General features: G+C 30.8%; 6 protein-coding genes across 6 annotated transcripts; 3 read left to right on the top strand and 3 right to left on the bottom strand.

The window, feature by feature from the left end:
* Positions 1-67: 67 nt before the first annotated feature.
* FG386_002845 (uncharacterized protein) lies at positions 68-1063 on the top strand (the record flags this gene model as incomplete). Its single annotated transcript, XM_067342530.1, has 1 exon — positions 68-1063. The coding sequence occupies one exon, from the start codon at positions 68-70 to the stop codon at positions 1061-1063; it is 996 nt and encodes a 331-aa protein (XP_067197349.1).
* A 675-nt stretch (positions 1064-1738) lies between these two features.
* Positions 1739-2569, bottom strand: FG386_002844 (signal peptidehypothetical protein transmembrane domain near N-terminus; the record flags this gene model as incomplete). Its single annotated transcript, XM_067342529.1, has 1 exon — positions 1739-2569. The coding sequence occupies one exon, from the start codon at positions 2567-2569 to the stop codon at positions 1739-1741; it is 831 nt and encodes a 276-aa protein (XP_067197348.1).
* Positions 2570-3408: 839 nt separating this feature from the next.
* FG386_002843 (uncharacterized protein) lies at positions 3409-12699 on the top strand (the record flags this gene model as incomplete). Its single annotated transcript, XM_067342528.1, has 1 exon — positions 3409-12699. The coding sequence occupies one exon, from the start codon at positions 3409-3411 to the stop codon at positions 12697-12699; it is 9291 nt and encodes a 3096-aa protein (XP_067197347.1).
* Positions 12700-12902: 203 nt separating this feature from the next.
* On the bottom strand, positions 12903-14545 carry FG386_002842 (uncharacterized protein; the record flags this gene model as incomplete). The annotated part of the gene is made up of 3 exons (XM_067342527.1): positions 12903-12944; positions 12995-13125; positions 13171-14545. 3 exons carry the CDS (start codon positions 14543-14545, stop codon positions 12903-12905), a joined length of 1548 nt encoding a protein of 515 aa, XP_067197346.1.
* A 1727-nt stretch (positions 14546-16272) lies between these two features.
* On the top strand, positions 16273-17973 carry FG386_002840 (erythrocyte membrane-associated antigen; the record flags this gene model as incomplete). Its single annotated transcript, XM_067342525.1, has 1 exon — positions 16273-17973. One exon carries the CDS (start codon positions 16273-16275, stop codon positions 17971-17973), a length of 1701 nt encoding a protein of 566 aa, XP_067197344.1.
* Positions 17974-18283: 310 nt separating this feature from the next.
* Positions 18284-21433, bottom strand: FG386_002839 (uncharacterized protein; the record flags this gene model as incomplete). Its single annotated transcript, XM_067342524.1, has 1 exon — positions 18284-21433. The coding sequence occupies one exon, from the start codon at positions 21431-21433 to the stop codon at positions 18284-18286; it is 3150 nt and encodes a 1049-aa protein (XP_067197343.1).
* Positions 21434-21913: the final 480 nt, after the last annotated feature.

The raw sequence follows: 21913 nt of genomic DNA, 5'->3' as shown, positions 1-21913 counted from the left end.
AGGAAGGTACAAATACGGGAGTCAAGTATAGAAGGTATTGCGCAAGTTGATGAGCAATAAGTGTTAGATGGAGGGTACTCATGTATTCGGGAGCATTGGTGCGAGCGGAACGGGAAATGAAACAAGAGGAGTAGGGATAGAAGACGACAACGGCAGTTGTGGAAAAGAGAATGTGAACAAGGAGGGAGCTGAATCGGGAAACAATAAGAACAAGGGAGTTAGAGGCGCGTCTGAAGGTGAAAGTGGAAATAGGAGTGCAGGATACGGCTGGTGTAATGAGCTTTTGGCGTTCCCAACCATGTTTAATAGTGTGTTCACGTCCTTGTATAGATGCAACGAGTACATAGATCAGAGATGGCTGCTCGTTGAGGACAACTACACTAAATTGGTTGACTTATTGTTAGAAATGTCCAGAACTACACTGCTTGAGGATGAGAAGAACAATTTAAGGAGCAAATTTGACCGTTTGTTAAGTAACGGTGTTAATACTGAGGATACCAAGATTGTGGTTGAAGAGACATCTATAAACAAGGAAGGTATAGCATACGAACTAAAAAGCAACGAAGCATCTAATTTTCAGCACATCGGATGTGTGAAAAATGAAATTGAGATAGAAATAGACATACTTCGCGACAAGACCAAACTGAAACGTCAAGACGAATGCATACTTGACAACCAAAGTTTTCCGAGAAAAATGCAAGTTAGTAGGAGTATCTACTGCGACCTGTACAACAAATACCAGACTTGTGTGAATGACATTGACATAACATTTGAAAGGAAAGAGGAACTCTTGATTGAATTAAGCTCAAGATTAAAACTGATAATATCCTCAATTGAGACTTTTATGAAAAATAATCCCGGAATCTTAGAGTCGAACATAAAACCAATGTATAATATAAGCAATGCTGAATTAATTGATTTAAATGTAGCTAAAAAGAAGCCTAATGCGAGAGGAAGGCCTCCCGGATCGGTGTCAAGGGGAAGACCACCAGGTAGTACAAACAGCAAAAACAGCTTGACTAAAAAAAATATAATTAAGAGAGCACAACGAACCTCATTTTAAGTTGTTTATTTGGAGTTTTGCCTTTTTAAATTAACACGTTAGTTTCTAACATGAAATTTGCATGCAATTTAATACATGCGGATACTACTTTACTAATACTGTACACCCTGCCGCTCATGCATAAGTTTGCGTTTGCATGGGAACAAAAAGGTGTTTATTTATACTCGATACTATCTATCTTTGACTTGTCATTCTTGATTTGCTCGCTTATCCGGTGTTCCAAATAAGTATCTACCTGAGTCTCGTATAAAATAAGCGTGTTAACTACTTCATTCCCACTAACCCCTTCTCTCTCACTGAATCCCCGTTCTCGTCCTGCCCGGGACGTCAGGGTTTCAACGACTGAGGTCCTTGTGTTCAAAAGAGTTGAGAAAGAAAGACGAAAATGAGGCAAACGAGGCGCTGTAGGCTCAATTGAGATAAAAATAGGACTCGTGAGAAGAGCCAGAAGACTAAAAAATAAAAATAATTATATATATAAGGCAGTTACTACATATATAAATGCATACGTGAAAAACACACATTCTTTGTTCAAATTGCTCTATAAGTGTAATAACAACAAATGTTTAATAAATAAATATCATTTATACAATGTATATTTGTTAACATCAAACAAAGTAAAACTGCATCAAATAACTCCAAAAACTCACTTCATAATGCATTAATATCAATAACTTAAAGCGGAATATCAACCCGGTTGCAGGAACAGCCCTCATTATAGACAACGTTGCCATTATTATGATTGCATTCACAATGAGTAGTATTGATATCGTCTTTGAACAAGGCGGATGATGATAATCCATGTTTGCACGGGAATTGACCGGAGAACCCATCGTCAACCATATTAATAGCGGGTTGTTGCGCCACGCTGTTTGGATGGTAACCAGGAATATAGCTCGGTGAAGACTGAATATAAGTGGGATGAGGTACAACTGGAGCGGCAGCATTTGGTGCGAAACTCATTTCCATAGTTCTCTGAATGCCAAGTGAAGGTTGGTGATAAGGAACACTCTGGTATTGCAAGGAGCAGTTTTGTGGTGGATGAGTTTGAATGTGGTGAATTGGTGGTATGTGACTCGAAGAAGGAATGCTATTTCCAATATTCGTGGATGCAGTGGACGGTATAGATCCTACGCTGCTCGAAAGCTCCTTATTCATGATATTATCATTCAAACTCGACATGATAATATCGTTCAGCAATCTCTTCTCCTTAACCGCCTTCATATTACTTCTATATTTTAACATCTGGAAACAATGGTCGCTGCACCATACCCATATTAAACAAGGAATACATATAAACACCGGTATTAATACCAGTAACCATACAAGATACTTTGTATTATTTGAGTGATATCTGTTATAATACAACTTATCAATCAGGGTATCGCCTGACTCAACACCGAGATCGCGTTCCACAAACTGGCATATTACACCAAATAGGCCAATAAGGTTAAGCAAAAGAACAAATGTGATGTTGTTCGCAATTCCAATTCGAGATTTTTTCATCTCAAATAAAACCAAACTGCAATGTACGAATTTCTCCTCTTGAATGTAATATGTTCATTACGCTTCAAACAATATATTCGCCTAAATTTAAATTTAGGCGAATATATTACACTATTTAGTCCAAACAAACGAATTTATGGACCCGAATAACGGCTCAGTTCTCTTTGTGTCGTCCCTGTAAGAGCGAAGATCACCTCCGGCAGACCCTAGGCCAACCTAACTTGACTTTTATTTTGCCCGTACAAACAGGTAAGTAAAGAAAACAAATGTACACTTGTCTCCCTATGTAGATTTACAATATCTCCTATTTTCCGTTTCTTGTTTCTACTTTGTCTCTATTTTCCTTTTACTGCAACTTAGACACACCTATGCCTAATTTACTTTCTATTTTCTATTATGTATAACAACTATAAATATATTATTTCGGCCCTGTTTACTATACAATAATGTTAGCATTAATGGCTAGAAAAGAGTCCTCCCGCCAAATCGGGCGGAGGCGGGTCTTGCATTTTTAGGTAGGCTTGATCGCTAACAGGCAAGCAGGGGCATAAAGTACAAACACTTGTTCGTTTATTTCAGGTCTCCGCGAAAACAAGGAAAAGCCAGTGTATCGTTAAGTTTGGCACGTGCTGTCGGGCCAGTATCTAACTAGGTTAGGGGATTGTGTCCTTTATTTTAATTTTGTATTGCCAGTTTAGAAGTGCCAACAGGGAAGATGGCGATGTGAGACCATCATAATTTATTTTTTGTGTGGGAACAGTATAAACGAACTAGAAGCTGTTTGTTTTGATAAGACTTATAAGTGTAGCATCAGCGACCTATAGCGACTGAATAAGCAGATGTTTGGTAAAAATAAGCTCGAAAGGCATGTGCATAAAAAGTGGCCTATAGCTGCATTCGTTAAATGCGAAAATGGGGTTGAAAGAGTATTTGTCATAGACTTTTCCGAGGGGAGAACTTTGCAGACGATATCGCTGAACAGTGCTAATTCTGGGGATAACGGATCTATTGCTGCAGCAGAAAAATGTGACTATTTATCTTTAAGCATTTTTTGGCACGATGAATTGCCTGTTCTCTGCATTTGTTACAATGATCAGTTTGAAATATGGTCACCCGAACACGATAAGGAATACACAAAGCTTTTAGATGAGGGCTTAGAGGCACCCAATTTTGAATGTAGTGTGGAGGAGTACTATAAACAAGCATATGATTTAACTAATGTGAGTGACCAACTGTTTAATAGCAACGATTTATTTGGAATAAATGAGAAGAAGAGGCTCAGCTTTCTTTGGGAAGTGAGACGCAAGAATTTTAGTTTATCGCTATTTAAAAAAGTTAAAGTATTTTCAAATGAAAATAGTAATCGCAAGTCAGTGATATTTTCAGCAAAGTGGATTGACCACGACAAATTAATTTTTAATTCCCTTTACGTTGAACAAACTGGAAATGGGACTACAAATTGTGGTTTTATATCAATATGGAAAACAAATATTGAATTATTTGACTTGGACATATATAACGAAATAAAATCTAGAAGATATGATAAATTGAAATCAAAATACGATTTTGCGGAGACCAATAGTGTCAAAGTAGAAATAATAACAAATATAGACTCAAGGCCTATTTTAAACAGGGAATTTAGTTTCGAAACTGGCGATTCAAAAAATGGAGTGAATTTGATTATGGATGACAGTGAGAGGTTTATAATAACATACAGAAAATTGGATAACGAGCTTTATATTTGGAGATATGAGCAAATATCAGATGGTGAAAAGTATTCAAAAAATTGTAATTCCGGAAGCAACATTATGGATATATTTTCAAACTTGTTCCAATACCAGAGAATATCTTTAAAAGAGAAGATAATTAGTGTAGATTGGCGAAGTAACACAATACCAGCGGATGTTAAGAAAAATGGTGGTATAAATGACATATCTATTTTTACCATAATATCAAAGTTGGATAGTGAAATATATGTTAGAATATGGAGGGAGTCTTCTTTGGACAAGCCGTGTGTTTTCTTTCAAAGCATATTGTTGCGTTTTTACGATGACTTGACAGGTGATGACGACTTAATTAATGTCGTTTGGGAAGATGAATTCAGAAACAACGTATTTAAAAAGGCATTAGTAAGCAACTTTGAGTGCTTAAATTCAACTGATAGTCATAACCAGTTATTTCTGGGTTTGAAAAATAACGAGTCTTACTACTACTCGCCAGACAGATTTAAGCTTTTTGACGAGGATGACATTTTGAATTACTACTGCTATAGTTCAAACGATAACTTGGGTGAAAATTCGAATGATAAAAATTACTTATCTAATATAGATGGTTACTCAAACTTTGACACGCCCACGTTAAATTCATTTATACCACTTAATTTGTGTATTCACGATAAAAGTAGATTTATGAACAATGAGAAACAGGAAAAAGAGCTCAGAATAATGGTAACTATCGGAAAAAAGTACTTTTATTTTAAAGTGTTCCAGCTAAATGTTTGGAACGACCAAATTCATTCAAGCATATCTAAGGTTGATTTTGATCAAAACAATAACAGTCTTCCATGCGGGAAGTTCGAGGTATTGGCATTCTGGAGGAATAACGACTTTTACTACAGAAGCAACAGGAGGGTTTACGAATTTTTGATTCTCACTCAAGACTACGATATTGCAATTTATACGCTCGATGAGGACAACAGAAAGTGGTATTTTAGCAGATACATCGCGTCTAGCGTTATTCCTGACCGTCACTTTCTCAAGAGTAGTGAACGCACTTTTAACTCTGTCAAAAACGCTGACGAAGACACAGATTTATCTAAAATCCAATTTGGGAAAAGCGCTATTGAATTGTACTGTATGAACAAGATTCTCCTTTTAACAAACAAAGGCGAGCTTATTCTTATTAACAACAATTTTAAAATTGAGAAAAAGTTCTATTGCATGCATGTAACTAGCAGTAACACCGGTATAAATGAAAAAATGCATGCAAACAAAAATACATTATCATGTAATTATGCGGACAATAAAGTTGAAAATATAAGAGATGCATTAGATAATGAGTTGTTTTCAAATTTATATGAGAATAACGCGGATTTTGACGATATAATAGAACTTTCCAAGTTAAATATAGATAACATATTGTATATATCGCATCCTATTTCAAGAAGTTACTATTCATTTATATTGGTTGTGTGTGGTTGTGGGACTGGGTTAAGAGTAATCGGATTAAACGGGATAAAAACTGTGTGTTTAATTCGTTTAGAGTTAATTAGCGTTTATATCGAACCAGTTATATTAAATGTGAGTACTAACAGCGATGAGGTTGACAATATAACACGCAAACACGAGGAGATATTGAGTTATTTGTTTGGTAATAATGAAAATTGCTATTTTGATAGTGGTATGTTGAAATATGAAGTTTCGAAAATAAGTAAATATCGCAAGTCGAATGACTTAGACAGCATTTATGTTTGTGTTGTGAGAGACTACGAGGCGAATACATCACACTTGATTTTTTTTAAAATTAAGCTTATGTTTAAAAAGAATGTTTCAGTTAGTGAGAGCAATAATGTCGTAATTGGAATAACTTTGCTTCCACCAATAAATGGAAAAAATAATCAAATTAAATTAAAAAGCGATTTTGAAATTGTAAATATGGATAGTATAGACCATCAATTAATATTTATTTCAACTCGTTTAAACTCGAATGTGGCTGAAAAAAACAGTGAAGTAAGCGATAATCAATTGTGCATTAATATATGTGAATTAGTAATTTTCGAATTCGAAATAGTTGGAGTAAAATTAATAAATGAGATAATTCTTAGTAGATCCGATTACGAAGAAAATCTTAAGATAAATATACTGGATTACAATATATTAATTTACAATACAAATAAGCAAGTTATGATATGTTATTCACTTTTAGCACTAAACATGTTAACTAATATTGATGATAATGGTGCGAATAACGCAGAAAGACTAATACTAAAACCTTTTCAGAAAATGGAAATATTGAATAACAATTTTGACACTTGTAAAACTAGCTTTAGCAGTATATTTCTTTATCTCGACTTTGATGGTACTTATAAGTGCATAATTACGTACAAAAATACAGATAAAGTTGTGGTTGTTTACTGGAATAGAAGTGTATGTAAATGGGAATTTAAATTCAAGGATGAGAATAAAAACTGTGTTAAAAAGGGACTAATTAATGTTCAAAAATTAAATTTATTCGATGCCTTGTTGTTTTTTTACAATGACAAGTTATTACCCGATATATACAAGAAAGATAAGAATAAGTTGGATTATGAAGACAGCAACAATTATTCACTCTACAAAATAAGTGTATTGGAGGATTTTATTTTTTCACTAAATGATAGAAAGCAACACTTTTCTAAAAAATTGATAAAAAAAATAATGAGATGTGATATCTACGATAACAATTGTAGTGAAAACAAATCACTGCCTAATTTAAATCTAGAACCATACAATATTATTGGAAAATTAAACAGCGATAGTGATACAGAAGGAGAAATAAATCAATACCATTCACGTTCAAGTAATTATAATGTATACAAAGAATTAAATGAATCTTTATCAGAATTACTATTTAACGGTAAAGAAAGAAGTAAAATGAGTATTTCAGAAATAGAGGAGTATAATATAAAGAGATATATAATAAAGAGTAAATATTTTAATAACAATAATTCAAATTATATTTTAACGTCAGAAGATATTTGTTGGATACTACTATGCGATAAAGACACTATTATTGATAATATGTTTGGTGATCTTAATAAAGACAGAGCAAAACTAATTGATTGGAATGAGATGAAAAAGAAAGGTTTAATATATATACTTGCGGATGATAGTAAATTTCAGGAATTTATTGAGAAGTGGATATACAAGTTATATCAAAAATACATTAAAATAGTTGCAGAAAAGAGAAAAGAATTACTAGGATCCGTTGATTATAGTAATACTGATAGTGATAAAAAAAATACTAACGATATTTATCATAACGAAATAATGAATATTATATTAATAATATACACATGCTTGGATAAATTGAATATTGTTTCTGCGATATTCAAGATAATAGATCAGAAGAATGTGTTTGATTTTTTGTTAAATTTTGATTACAATAATGATGAATTAAGAAAGCAAGCAATGAAGAACGGATATTACTTAATTAAGCAGCGAAAATACTATTGGAGTATATGTTTTTTCATACTTAGCAATTCATTCGAAGAAATATCAAATATTTGTATTAAATACCTAAATGATCCACAATTGCAAATGGTTATATTGAGATTATTGATAAATAAAAGGAAGAATGATGAAAAAAGTAAAGACTATGTTTCTATAAAAAATATATTGAATAAACAAATAAATGACATATGGTTATTATCTTTGGAAAATAAGGATCCTTGGTTATCTATTATTTCATTGATGAACTATCATCTACTAAATTATGCCAGTAATAGCAACAATGAAAGCATTGGAATTAGCGTCTATAATATGTTTATTAGTATCTCAACTCCAATGTTTTTTTTTGAGATATGTGACAAAAAAAAAGAAATACTAGCGTTTTATCACGACAATATTAAAAACGGTGAGAGTGTTGAATTTAAAAATTGTAAATATTCTACAGAGGACCTTTTTTACGATAATGAAGACAATAATGCAAGGGTAACAAACAAAAATAGCTTTGATCTAAATTACAGTTTTATACACCCAGAACATTTAATGTTATATCATGAATACATAAAGAAAAAATTAGTAAATAGCTATCAATGTAACATACAATTTAAAAAGTACTCAGAGTTTAGGTATATTATTGAGATAGTATGTTATTATATAAAAAGGAGTATGAACCTATATCACTATTTGTCATGGTTTTATTATTTGGAAGAAAACAGAAATATGTTTATAAATTCAAAATATTTCATTTACTATGACTCAGTTATAAAATCAGTAATTATGAAAAAGATATATGATTATGTATATTATATTAATCTTAACTACCACTTGGCAGATGGTAATATCAAAAAAGACAACTTGTTGTCTTGGTATAAAGATTTAATAAGAATATCATCAAGTAAATCAATATATGGCTTTATTAAAGCAGATAATTATTTGGCGTTTAATTTAATTAGTGAAAACAATTTAATTGATATAAAGTGTAAGATAAGTAATATTATAATTAAATTGCTTGAATTAGTCAACGACGGAATAATAATAGGATGGGAAAATAATAGTGCATTTGATCTTTATAATTTAAGGGATATATATATAGAATTAATATTATATCATACTTTGAACGTCAACATTTTGAATAGTTGCAATATATTAAATGACATAATGAATTTATATTGTCTACTGAACAACAATATTAAATTGATAATAAACAATAACAATATAAGACAGTTAGCGAAATACGAAAACATCATGTTATTAATATGGAATAGGATATACTTGTTGATAATTGACATTTATAACAGCAACAGGGATGAATACGAGGTAGGAATTACTTTAATAAAAATATACGTAATGTCATTACTATTGCAACAATGCATATTGAGGTTAGATATTGGGTTTAATAATAACGATAATGAAAACGGAAACAAGGAAGATAGTTACGAAATATATAATTTGATGATAAATATATCAAAATTTGTAATAATATCAAATATTGTAATTCAAGGAGTGAAAAAATTGATGTTGAACAAGTCAGAAAATGATCAAAATGGCAATAACAATATGACGTTGTTACTATTAATAATAAATTATTATATTGATAGCAATACAATGAATAATAATAGTTACAATATTAGTCAAGTATTAGATAATAAAATTGAGTTTGATGACTTGGAAATATATAGTATTTACATAATATTATTAACGATATCTGTAAAAATAAATCAGGATATTGTTTCGGAATTGAAAAAAGAGGAAGTCAATATAAAAGTAAGTAATTTATATAACTATCAGTACTATTTAATGCAATTAATGTCATTTAGAATATCATTCATAGAAAACACAAAATTGTTGTTAAAAAAGTATTATTTTAATATACAATTTTTGATATGGAAAGAACATATATTGCTATTTATACCTATGATAATTTCATATTTTAAGTCGGAATTAAACAGCAATGGTAGCGATTTTGTATTATTTATAAATATGAATAAAAGAAAAATAGTTAACAACGAATTGTTTACATATTTACTAAATAACATATGGATTCGTCATAATGTGAACAATATTTTGTTGACATATATATTAAGAAATCAGGATATAATTTCACTATACAACTCGAACAGTATATCAAATATATATTATAATATATTAAGAGAAAATGAAAATAAAAACAGTACTAGTGAAACTGAGGATATAAATGTGGAGTTATCAGATCAATTTTCAGTGAACATTATTAAAAATGAGAATGAAGTAAAGGTTATACCCATAAATTTAGATTCTTGTTTTAATGTCGAAAACAGCGTTAACATTGAATCAAATCCGCACTTGTTAAATGTTACAATATACGAAAACAAGACTTCGACGTCTGTTAATAATAAAACAACGAGAGGTACTTATATAAGTTCATTTTTTATAGATGATGATGTAAAAAACTCTGATGGTGGAGAAATACATCAAGACAGCGATCTTTATTTACAGGACAATAACCAAGAGTTGAACAAGAAACTAATAAATAAGAAGAAGATAGAAACAAAAAGGAAATATATTGATAAAACATGTTATGATAAGGTGAAAAAAGGCAAAAGTGATATTTATTTTTCGTGGTTTATAAAAAGTAATCAAGGAAGCATTTTGGATTTGCTGTATAATGACTACAAATTGTTAGTTAATTGTGCAAATTATCCATGTATGCCTTTTTTAATTGATAAAAGTTTGAATAACCTATTGTTAAATTCAAAGTTATATTATTTACATCCGAATACATTTTACAAGAAAGCAGGCACTTCAAACAAAAACGACCACCATTCTAATTTGGAAGATAAAGTATTGTCATTGACAATGTCTCAAGATTCATTACCTTCTCCAAAACCGTTAAATAACGAAGATGGTAATTTTCAGACTTCGTCTTGTTCATCATGTTCATTTGTAAATATAAATAAAGGTGACAATGAAATAGTTGTTTATGAAAATGACATATTAAAATCCGACAACATTTTATCAAAAATGAATAATAAGAAATTGAAATTGGAATTACTGTTTAATTCAATACTACTGTCGAAAAAATTAAGTAAATCTAGAAAATGTACATGTGATGGATACTGCATAAATGATAATGACATTAACAACAGCGATTATGGTATATTAAGTTACATAAGCAACAAAAATCCAGGTAAAGTGGATTTTTGCGTAAATGTGAGGGAAAAAATAAAAAGTATATTTATAAGATCGGAAAACTACGTCTTGAACAATAATGAACATGATTTGGAGTTTATTCAAATATATAGAGACATACCACTTAATTTTTCAAAAATTCAAAATCAACTTAACGTCAAGGCAATAATATTTGGGGAACATGTACAAGTAAGAAAAAGAAAAATAAGACAAATAATATATCCTTATTGGTGTCACTCTTTTGCATTCAATAACTATAATAAACTAAATAATGTAGGCAATAATATGTCAATACCAAAACCTATTATAATTAAAAACAGTAATGATTTTGGGATTAGCAATTATGATTATTATTACAGTGTAAATAACAAAGTACTAGATGGTATAATGCATAGTTCCGTTGGAATCACAAGTAGTACTTCTTACGTAAATAACAGCAATTTTGGCAGCGATAATAATATTAACAGTACTACTAGTGGTGGTAATAATAATATTAACGCGTCAGGTACCAGTTCAAATGCTATGAATTCAACCAATAGTAGTAGTAGCAGCAGCAATAACAATAGCAACAATAATAGTAAGTTACTAATAGGTACAATAAATAGTGTAAATTGGTGTCCTGCTAAAGTAAATATAATACTATCAACCTCAAATGGTTATATATTAATATACAAAGTAAATACGAACATAGACAATCATGTAAATTGCTACAAACACAATTTTAATAGAAACGTTGAAATAAATGATTTAATAGACGTTGAAAATAAAATTGAAAACAATACAAGTGGTAAGTGTACATTTAATGATGAGTTACTGGAAAAAGAGATCAAGAAAACAATATTAATGGATTCTTTATACGAGGAAAATACGAATAACTTTTATTATTCAAGTGATAAATTACCAAACACGAGTGAGCATGAGAGCAATTCTTATTATAATCACAATCGTCCTTTTATACCAATAATTATTTTCCAATCACACAAAAAGGAATCAAGTTGGTCTAATATAATAGACCATTCATGTAGGTATATAGTAACTCACGGAAATGGCATTGACGATTTTTATTCAAAATACATAAATAAAGTAAATAATGCCAATAACAATATAATGACTACAGGTACATTTAATTTAGCGGAGTTTATGGGTGAGAACACTCCATTTAACTTCAGCACCAGTAACATTAACAGCAAAGCTTTATCTGAAGAAAAGAACTGTTTTTGCATATGGGATATTTGGTCTAAAAATACCTGTCAACCTGAATTATTGTTAACTTCAGAAAGCACATTAATTATAAATTGTCACAATTGGAAGTTACCAAACACGCTGATACTAATCACAGTAGACGGTATCGTTTGGTTTGTTTCATATAAATATGGCAATCATAAACTAAAACCCACTTCATTTAAACTGCCACAAAAAAACATAATTAACTCATATCACCTAAAAACACATTGTGGAAGCAACATTAAAATGAAGTCAAAACTAACTATAGTATCAAGTGATGGAACAATATTGCTTTACAATATTAGCATTAAAGATAACCACAAATTAAGCATAAACCCTATTATTAGATATAATTTAAACCTATCAACTTATAATATCGGAAATCCCTTAAATATAATAAATACTGGCTTCTCATCGTCAAATCACTCAAATAAAAGTATAACTAATACTATATTTATAAGCTGGAACTCTCTTTTAATCATTGATAACTTAAACAATTGCAAAGTTATTAAACTTCTTCCTTACAGTATTTAAATAAAAATTAATGTCTTCTCAAAAGCTATCTAGTACGAATTTAAATACCTCACTTAAAGTAATTGTTCACCTTTTTGACAGGAACGTAACTTAAAGATGCTCCGCTATAATTATTAGAAGATGGAAACGCTCCTCCTCCAAGTTTAAATCCGAATGAGAAATTTAACAGTCCGGTCTTTTCATTCTTGACGTATTCATTGTTTTTATTTGAGGGAGGTACATATGAGTTTGAAAACATCAATAGGCTATTATTGTGATTAGGTATATTGCAAGATTGAAATTGCATAGGATTTACTGTAGCGTTATCACTATTTTCTTTTACATTGTTAATTCTATTTAAAACATCTACTTGTTTTCCATTTAAATTGCACTTTTGAGAATTTAATGATTGGTTACTCATAATACTATTATTTACCACTCCTCTAACTGAATAATTGTTATTTACATAGTTATTGCCATAAAACAAATTACCAACCCTGTCACAGTAGTAATGATTATTATTGTTATTTACATTAACTCCATAATAGTTGTTTCTAATATTAACTCTTTTTTGAAACAAATTCACATTTTTACGTTTAAACATCACACTGCTCATTTGTTGATACTGTTTTTGTTGTAATTGCTGATTATAATTGAAGCTATTCATCTGGAGGGGCAAGGAGAACGAACAAGGCATCATATTATTATTAACTGGAAGCTGCGACAACAAAGGAGATGAATTTTCACTCTGATTATTCTTAATATTAGGATAGTATCCACTCGGCTTGTCTTTAGAACAATACAAGTTTCTATATTTTTTTTTATATATGTCGGGAATAAATGGCACTTTAACACTTATATTTTGTTTGCTCTTAATATTATTGTTTATGCAAGATCTTCTTCCCCAATCATCTAAAACAATATTCTCTTTCTCATTAACGTCCCTTAAAAAAGGATGCTCCAGTGCCTCTTTTATGCTCATTCTTTTTATTGGATCTGGATTGACCAAGGACTCTATGAATGACCTTGTTATATTGTTTAGTTTATCCTTTAGTCCCAAATATGAATATAAATAATCCCTATATCCCAAACTATACCATTGCCATCTTATATCATTGTCAATTTGGTGTACACTCTCAAATAATTCTACTCCAAACAACAGGTAAAATGTGCTCCATCCCAAGCACCAACTATCGACTTTGCTCGCATAATAAGGCTTTTTTGAGAATATTTCTGGTGGTCTGAATTTTTTACCTATGCAACCTATATGAGGCACTGGTACCTCTACATTATTCGTATATTTACCAAATCTAATAGCTTGACCTGGATCACACACTTTTATCTTGTACTTTCTCTCCTTGTTATTCCCATTATCCTCCTCAACCGTATACAATAAACAGTTTTCTAAACTAAAATCCTGCAGTGCAAAGCCACGATTATGACATTCATTGAGTGCAATGGCCGCCTGCTTCATAAATACACGCGTTTTATACTCATCTAAACCGTATCTGTTTTTCCTAAGCAATTCTAATAAATCCTCACCGTCTGCTAAATCACTTACTATACAATGATACTTGTCCGTTTCAAACACATCTCTTATTGTTGCTAAGTACTCGTGATTAGACATTTCTTCCGCAAAAAATACTTCAGCCAATGGCGTCTCCGGCAGTAGTCTATTCATTTCCTTTGTTATGATGTCATTCTTGTTTAACAACTTTATTGCCACCATAGTGCCACTTTCAATCCCATATCCCTGATATACCTTCCCATATAGACTATCTTGTATTGTATCCACTATATGATATGTCTCTATGTTCCCTTTAAACGAGTATACATCCAATTTTTTATCCTTGTTTTTATCTTCCATCCTCAATGTATCTCCTCTGTCACAGCCACTCACAATTTTGAGAAAAAAATTAACAAGCTAGAACCTTAAGTAACAGATTTCCTTTCAGTTTATATTTTACTTTAAACACCCAATTCACCGTCCTTTATGTAATAATCATCTTAACCTATTTTCTTATTTTTGTTCCCCTTTCCTATCTCTTTTGTGATGCACCACCTTAAGTCTCTTTCTTTGTATGCTTGTTTTAATTAATTCTTCCAATCTCAGCCACGCAAATATTATTTATCTATGATACTATATAGACAAATAGAGCACCACGCAAATTCTCAAATTTAATCCTATTTACACTTTCACACTCAATTATCAATTTTATCAAGTTGCAATTCCGCTAAAAATAGATAATTATCCAACCTTATTGCAAATGTCGTCTGCAAGTGCCCTTCCTCACACTCTTCACAGAAATGTTTACACCCTTACTTATGTGTAAATTCATAGAAAATTTGACCACTTTCTAATTTATCTTCCCCTCTATCCTCTAACAACAACTAAGGGCACAATAAAATACCCTTCTAGCATATTTTTTCATGTATTTGCGACGTGACACACATCGACAAGGGCGCCATGTTCTTTTTATTTTCATCCAACTGCAAGTGTGGAAAGTAGTACTAAATTAAGATACTTATCCTATCTCAATGTCTAGTTTTACTTGCCACTCCCATTTTTCAGTTAAAAGAAGTTATCCAGCAGAAAACTTCTCTGAATCAATGAGTGAAACCGTTGAGCCGTTCTGTTTATTTTCTCCTGTTGGTGCCTTCCGCCCCGCAACGTCCGGTTGAGCTGTTTGTTTACCTTCTTCCTTGACCCGTTTTCGGCAGCACACCGAAAAAGTGCGCTAATTATCCACCAGAACGAAAACCAAAGTAAATAATGCTAACAACAGTTATTATTATTATTAATGTTGTAGGAAAGGGACAGCCATCTGATTTTTACAAAACTAAGTGCCCATTGTTAATATCCTCTACTCTCAATAGTACAAGCAAGCTGCATGCGAAGGCATGTGGCATAAATTGGCCTAAAAATACACGTCATTGCGTGTATTTTTAGCGTTATTTGCATGCACATATTATACATGCACAAATGAGTCCGAATGAGTATTCACAAAACCAACACGGCTGTGGATAACTAGAGATGCACACATTTACGAACTTATTAAACTCAGCGTTCACATTCATGCTATTTGCTTTGTATTCGAACTTTTTTTTTAACTTGTCCAACAACACAACTGTTTTTGCATGTATTTAAAGCAGTTGCGTGTAATTATGTAAATAAAATTTTAGAACAAATGGCGGGCAGCCTGACCACTAGTATAGTATATAGATAATATCTACTAAATACAGTGTTACATTAATATTAGTACTGCTAGTAAAGTACAATAAAATAAAAATTTGGTAAATGAAGTAAATATTTTGGGGGAAAAATTCTTTTAGTGTACTTGCATTTTGTGTATTCACTTTGAACAATATAATATCAGATAAACAAGATATTTTCTCAGAGGGACAAGGTAATATTTGCAGAAATAAGGTGTGAGTGGTTATTGTTGGCATTTCAATTGTTAAAATTTCTTTTAATTTACTTTGAAGTGAATTCAAGACTAGCCTGACTGTAATCGCATACTGTCTCACATACACACACCCCTCTCTCTTTAAAACAGCCTGATCAATATTAAGTGCATAAAAGCAAATTCAGGAATGAATATGAACAAGATTGCGAGCAATAACTGTCAAGATATTGGAACCTATTTGAGGAACATGAGTGTTCAGAAAAACAACGGGTTTGTGGAAGTAAATAGCATCAGTAGTGAAGGTTACGCGAATAACGGTAATAACACATACTTTGCTTCAAGTGCATATTCCGGAGTAATTAATGACAAGCCCAGTGTTTGCTATGCTAGAGGAGAGATATTGAGTAATAACAATGTTTCTTCTGAAGTAAAACCTAACCAAATAAGAGCTTACAATACAAACAACGGCAACTATGACTACTATGATTGCAAAGACAGAATAACTGTTGAAAATGGCATTGCTAACAATATGGGTCTCTCTAAGGCATTAGGAGCAATTTCTGGAACTGGGATTGCAGCAAGTTCAGCAGGAAAATTTTCAGAAACTGGGTTTGTTATGGAGCCTCGACTTTTAACGGGTCAATATGCGTATAAAGGCAAGTCAAGTCAAGTGTTTGACGTATCTTCAGTGAACAATAACACCAAAATAAGTAATTCAAGTTGGAAAGAATGGAATAGCTATTCAAAATTGTTGCCTTTAGCAGTAGTTGAATTAGACGTACAAAATGAATGTAATTACCTTTCTAATTTGTTCAATTCTTTTTCAAACACCATTAAAGGCTTTATTTCAAGTGTTGAATTTGAAAAATTGATGGATTACGTAAACATTATTGAAGTTGGGTATAGAGGAACAATATTTAATGTTATGGATAGAAACCAAGACGAATACATTACTGAGGTTGAATTTTTAACTGGAATGCTTATTTTTAGACCGTACAATACAAAGGAAAAGGACGCAAAAAATTTCAATAAATTAAGGCTTCAATTCATCTTCTTCTACTATGACTCAAACAGAGATGGTTTATTATCTGTAGAAGAACTGGCTAAGTTAATCGAACACATTAGCATCATTAAAGTTACAATTAATAGTGATAAAACAAGAAGAAGAACGCATTTGTCTTCAGATAAATCCAGGAAATTAGCTAAACAAATAATTAATGACTATCTAAATAAGACATACTGCAGTTATGACGACTTTTATCTAATTGTTAACAATGGAGTACTTAATGGAACTGTCAACCTACTTAGATGCAGAAATGACATATTTATTCAAAAGAATAACTCTTCGCCCATTAAACTAAATAACAATACAAGAGATTTGAAGATACTAAATATTAATATTAACTCTCCAAATGTGAATGCAAACAACTCTCATTTTCAATCTCCCGAAAGTTTTGTCAATAATTTATATAACACTCCACTAAGCGAATCAGTTGAACAAATAAATAAGAATGATAATAATCAATCTACAAAACTATCTTATATATCACCATATAGCAATCTATACAATTCATTTAACAGAAGTACAGACCCTTACCATAATCAAAATGTTGGCGATCACGCTAATCTTCATAATTTCAACAGCAATTTAAGTTATTCACCCAATATTTATAGCACCAACACTCCCAATCATACAAATACTAATTCCATTAACAACACAGTCACTCGTAAAAATCATAATATAATGTCGCCTATAAATAATAGTCTCTACACTCCCACTCCAGATCCTCTCTCTAACTATAGATCAACATTCGGGTCTTCATCCCCATACTACAATATACCTTCTGAGGGATATGCTAACATTAATATGTCACCGTACTACCGTTAAGTTAATTAGCTTACTAGTATTTAGTTAAATTTAAAGCTTCTAATACACTAACTCTTTTATTCACTAATTACGTATACTTTAATACATCAACAAACCCTTCCCTCCACCACGTACTTAAATCCAAGTATCTAGTGATATTTCTACTTTTAAAAAGTCCTTAAACGAGGAAAAAAAAATTACTATTACTATAAACTTCATCTAATTTCCTTATCAGCTCGCTTTAATTTATCACCTTGTTTCTAAACAAAACACTAAATAAATAACTACTATAATTAGATTTTTAGTGACGCATCATTTTTAATTAATCCAATCAATACATATCATTGTGATTATTCACCGAATGAGTCACATTATAATCATCAATATTACCACCATTGTTATCATGATTATATCTCATATTCTCCAATTCATTATTCTTTTTAAAGCATGAAAATATTCTTCGCCAATTTTTTCGTTTCTGTTTTAATATCATTTGTCTCTGTATTTCATCATTATCCAATATACTCTTCCTTTCTAAATTAACAACATCTAACTTATCCTGAACCATTGTTATTAAAGAATCCAAGTTATGCAACTTATCCTCATCATAAAAATCACCTAATCTATCTTTCTTCTTTAAGGCTTCCAATAATATATCCTCCAACAATTCCTTTTTTTGCATTACTGTATAACAATTGTACTCGGAATCCACCTCTTCCAAATTGCTACTTAATCTATTAACCAACATTTCCGGAGTCTCTACCTTTCTTAGTAACTCATCGTCCATATTATGTGACAATTTCATTGACATTCCAATTCCACCACCGGAAATGCTGCTACTTTTACCCCCAAAACAATTTTCTATAGATATTCTTCCTCCCATAAATACATCATTATTCTGAATTTTACCATTATTTTTGATTTTATTTATGCTATACCATTCATGTCTTAATTTATTAGCCAATTCAAGAAAGCAATTCAGTGATATTTCTTTAGGTATCTTATCTGACAAACTTGTTAACATTATATTACATAACTCATCCAAATCTTTCTCCAAATCAAGTATTAAATAGGGCGTTTTACTACTTCTATCATCATTTAAATCAGAAAATCCAATATCAGATCTTGATCTTACATTGTTGCTTTTAAATTTATTCAATATAGTCTTATCAGATATTTCTTTCAAGTATGTATTACAATACTTAACTGATATTCTTGAATTCTCAATAAAGGTTTCCTTCTCTTTTTTCTGTAAATTATTCTGTAATTTTATTTTATAATCTATATATATATCAGTATCAATGTATTTACTTGTATATTCCTTGTACAAATGCAAACACCTTATTTTTATCTCAACTATTCTTTCTTTTAACAAATTTTCATTCATGGGAAACATATCAACCAATTTTTTATTTTCATTTACATAATAACTGTCTATATCATCCAATATTTTATCACAGAATTTTTTCTGTACTGCCTCATTTATCTCAGATATTTCACTTGAAATCATTTCCTCTAATACGCTAACATATATACCTATAAAGCGTTTTATCGATGATGATGAATTATATTGTCCTATTTTATAACTCAGTGCATGATTCTTACTTATTCCCAATAATCTCTGCCTAAAGCAAGAAACTTGTTTTAAATGATCTACTCTCAACATGCTATTTACATTATTATTCTCATTATATGGTGATACCAATGTATGACATTCTTTCATTGTATAATATGATCTTATGTATAGTTTCAAATTTTCATAGTAACCTATTTTTGTTTTATCACAGTCATATCCACATCCCAATTCATTTAATAAGGTTTCAAAATAATCAATACTGTTCCAAATCATATTATTGGTCTTGTCATACAATATATAATTAAAATCATGCAACATCCAAATAAAATATGGTCTTGGAGTTGTTTTTAGTGTACACAATAAGTTCCTTACTATATTTTTCTTACCACATTTATCTTTATCAATTGTTGTTTCGCTATTATCACTAATTGATTTATTAGAGTTGCTATTTGATTCAAAGTTTAATGTAGGTTTGTATCTTGGTGTTAACAGCAATAATGGATTTCTTTGCGTTGAATATCTTAAATCGGCACTTTCTTCTATACTATTATTCTTAATATCATTAACTAACTCCCCACTTCTTTTAGGTGTATTATATTCTCCATTAATTGCATCATTCTCTTTATTTTCATTTGTTTTTAATAATTTTGTTATTATTTCATCATGTCTTTTCTCGAATTTTTTTTGCAGCTCACATACTAATGATAATTTATTCAGTGATTCCTGATTAATTATTCCATTATTGTTCATTATTACACATGATGAGATCGAATTTGAAAATAACATTAATACATCGTGTAATTTCGGTATTACAGATGCTTTCACATCCAATAACAAATATATAAATTCTTCATCCTTATACCAATAATACAAATCAACCAAACTTATTCTCTTTTGAATTTGACGAGTATCATTATTGTTTACTAAATGACTATCTAGATTTGTATTATATTCCAAATCTGGTGTCAATAACAATTTTGAAAACAATTCATTTTTGCAATCAACTAAACTTATTATACAAAGAGGTAAATCAGAAAAATCCTTGTTCAAACGACTTATTGTTTCATCTTCGAATATCAATCCATTAGTTTTTGTATTTGATGAATCATAAGATACCAATGTTAATTTTGGATACTTGTTTTGATCAAAAAATAAATCAGAACATAGTAATGTTGATGAAGATAAATTCACTATGTTCATATTTTTATTAATACTTGATTTAGGTAACTCCTGCAGTGTCAAACCATTTGGAAGTAAGTGTGGTCTAATATTATTTCCATTGTCTTTTAAAGTATCTCTCAATATGTTCCTTGGTGAGAATGTCAACTCGTTATCCAAATTATTACTACCTGCTAAACAATTGTCAAATATTTTGCTCCCGCTTCGAGATATATTTGGAACTGCCTTTTGTAAATCCTTAACCAATACACGTCCCAATGCAACAACTGCATCCACTACGTTTTTAGCCCTATTTGAGTTGTCACCGTTTTCCGAATCATAGTCATAACTCTTGCTTAATCGCTTTATATCGACTACACTCTGATCATCATCATCATCCTCGTACTCCAACTCTCTTATTCCATCAGGTATTCTAACGATTGGCTCATCGTAGTTACCTACATTCCTGCCTTGTGTTGGAGGTGGAATCAATATTGGTGCTGCCACTGATTTACTGACTCCACTGTACGACTTTGACGCGTTTTGCTGAATCATTGAATTGTTCTTCAAAGTTGGAGTACCCACACTTACTGTTCCGGATTTGACCAAGTCATCTGAATAATAGTGTGTTTGATATGTTCCTGTTTGAGGATTAAATTGAGTAGGTGTTACCCAAAAAATACTTCCATTACTAGAAGCTCTCGGAGTAGCTATTACGCTATCCATTACTTGAATATGTTCATTCATATTTTATAACTTTCTCTGAAAAAAGACTAAGGTGTAAAGATAGATAATATATGTACTTGCATATATACCCAATCCTCTAACCACCCAAACGTATATAGTCCAACGTTTCTATTGTTTACAAATCTGAAAACTAATTGTCTTTATTATTTTGCTTTACCGTTTATCTTTCAATTTATTTATATAATCAACAAGAAAATAATTAAATGAAACAATAACCGTTTAATTTGTAATCAACTATTTACCATCATTTATTTGCCTTTTTGCCAGTATATATACAAATAAAATCTTTTCTTACATATACAAAAAAAACAAATACACATGTAAATTTATGTAATATATACTTATTTAAATAATTCAATTTTTAATTACGTATAATTCTTTTTATTCCACACAAATTATTATTTCTTACATCCACATAACTTTTTTTTTGCATACTTGTGTGGCGCCATACAGGTACCAAATTGTTTTGCCATGGTACAT

The sequence above is a fragment of the Cryptosporidium ryanae genome (genome assembly GCF_009792415.1).
Source record: "Cryptosporidium ryanae isolate 45019 chromosome Unknown contig_6, whole genome shotgun sequence".
In the NCBI taxonomy this organism is placed as follows: domain Eukaryota; phylum Apicomplexa; class Conoidasida; order Eucoccidiorida; family Cryptosporidiidae; genus Cryptosporidium; species Cryptosporidium ryanae.
This window is presented reverse-complemented; position numbering and strand designations above follow the sequence as displayed.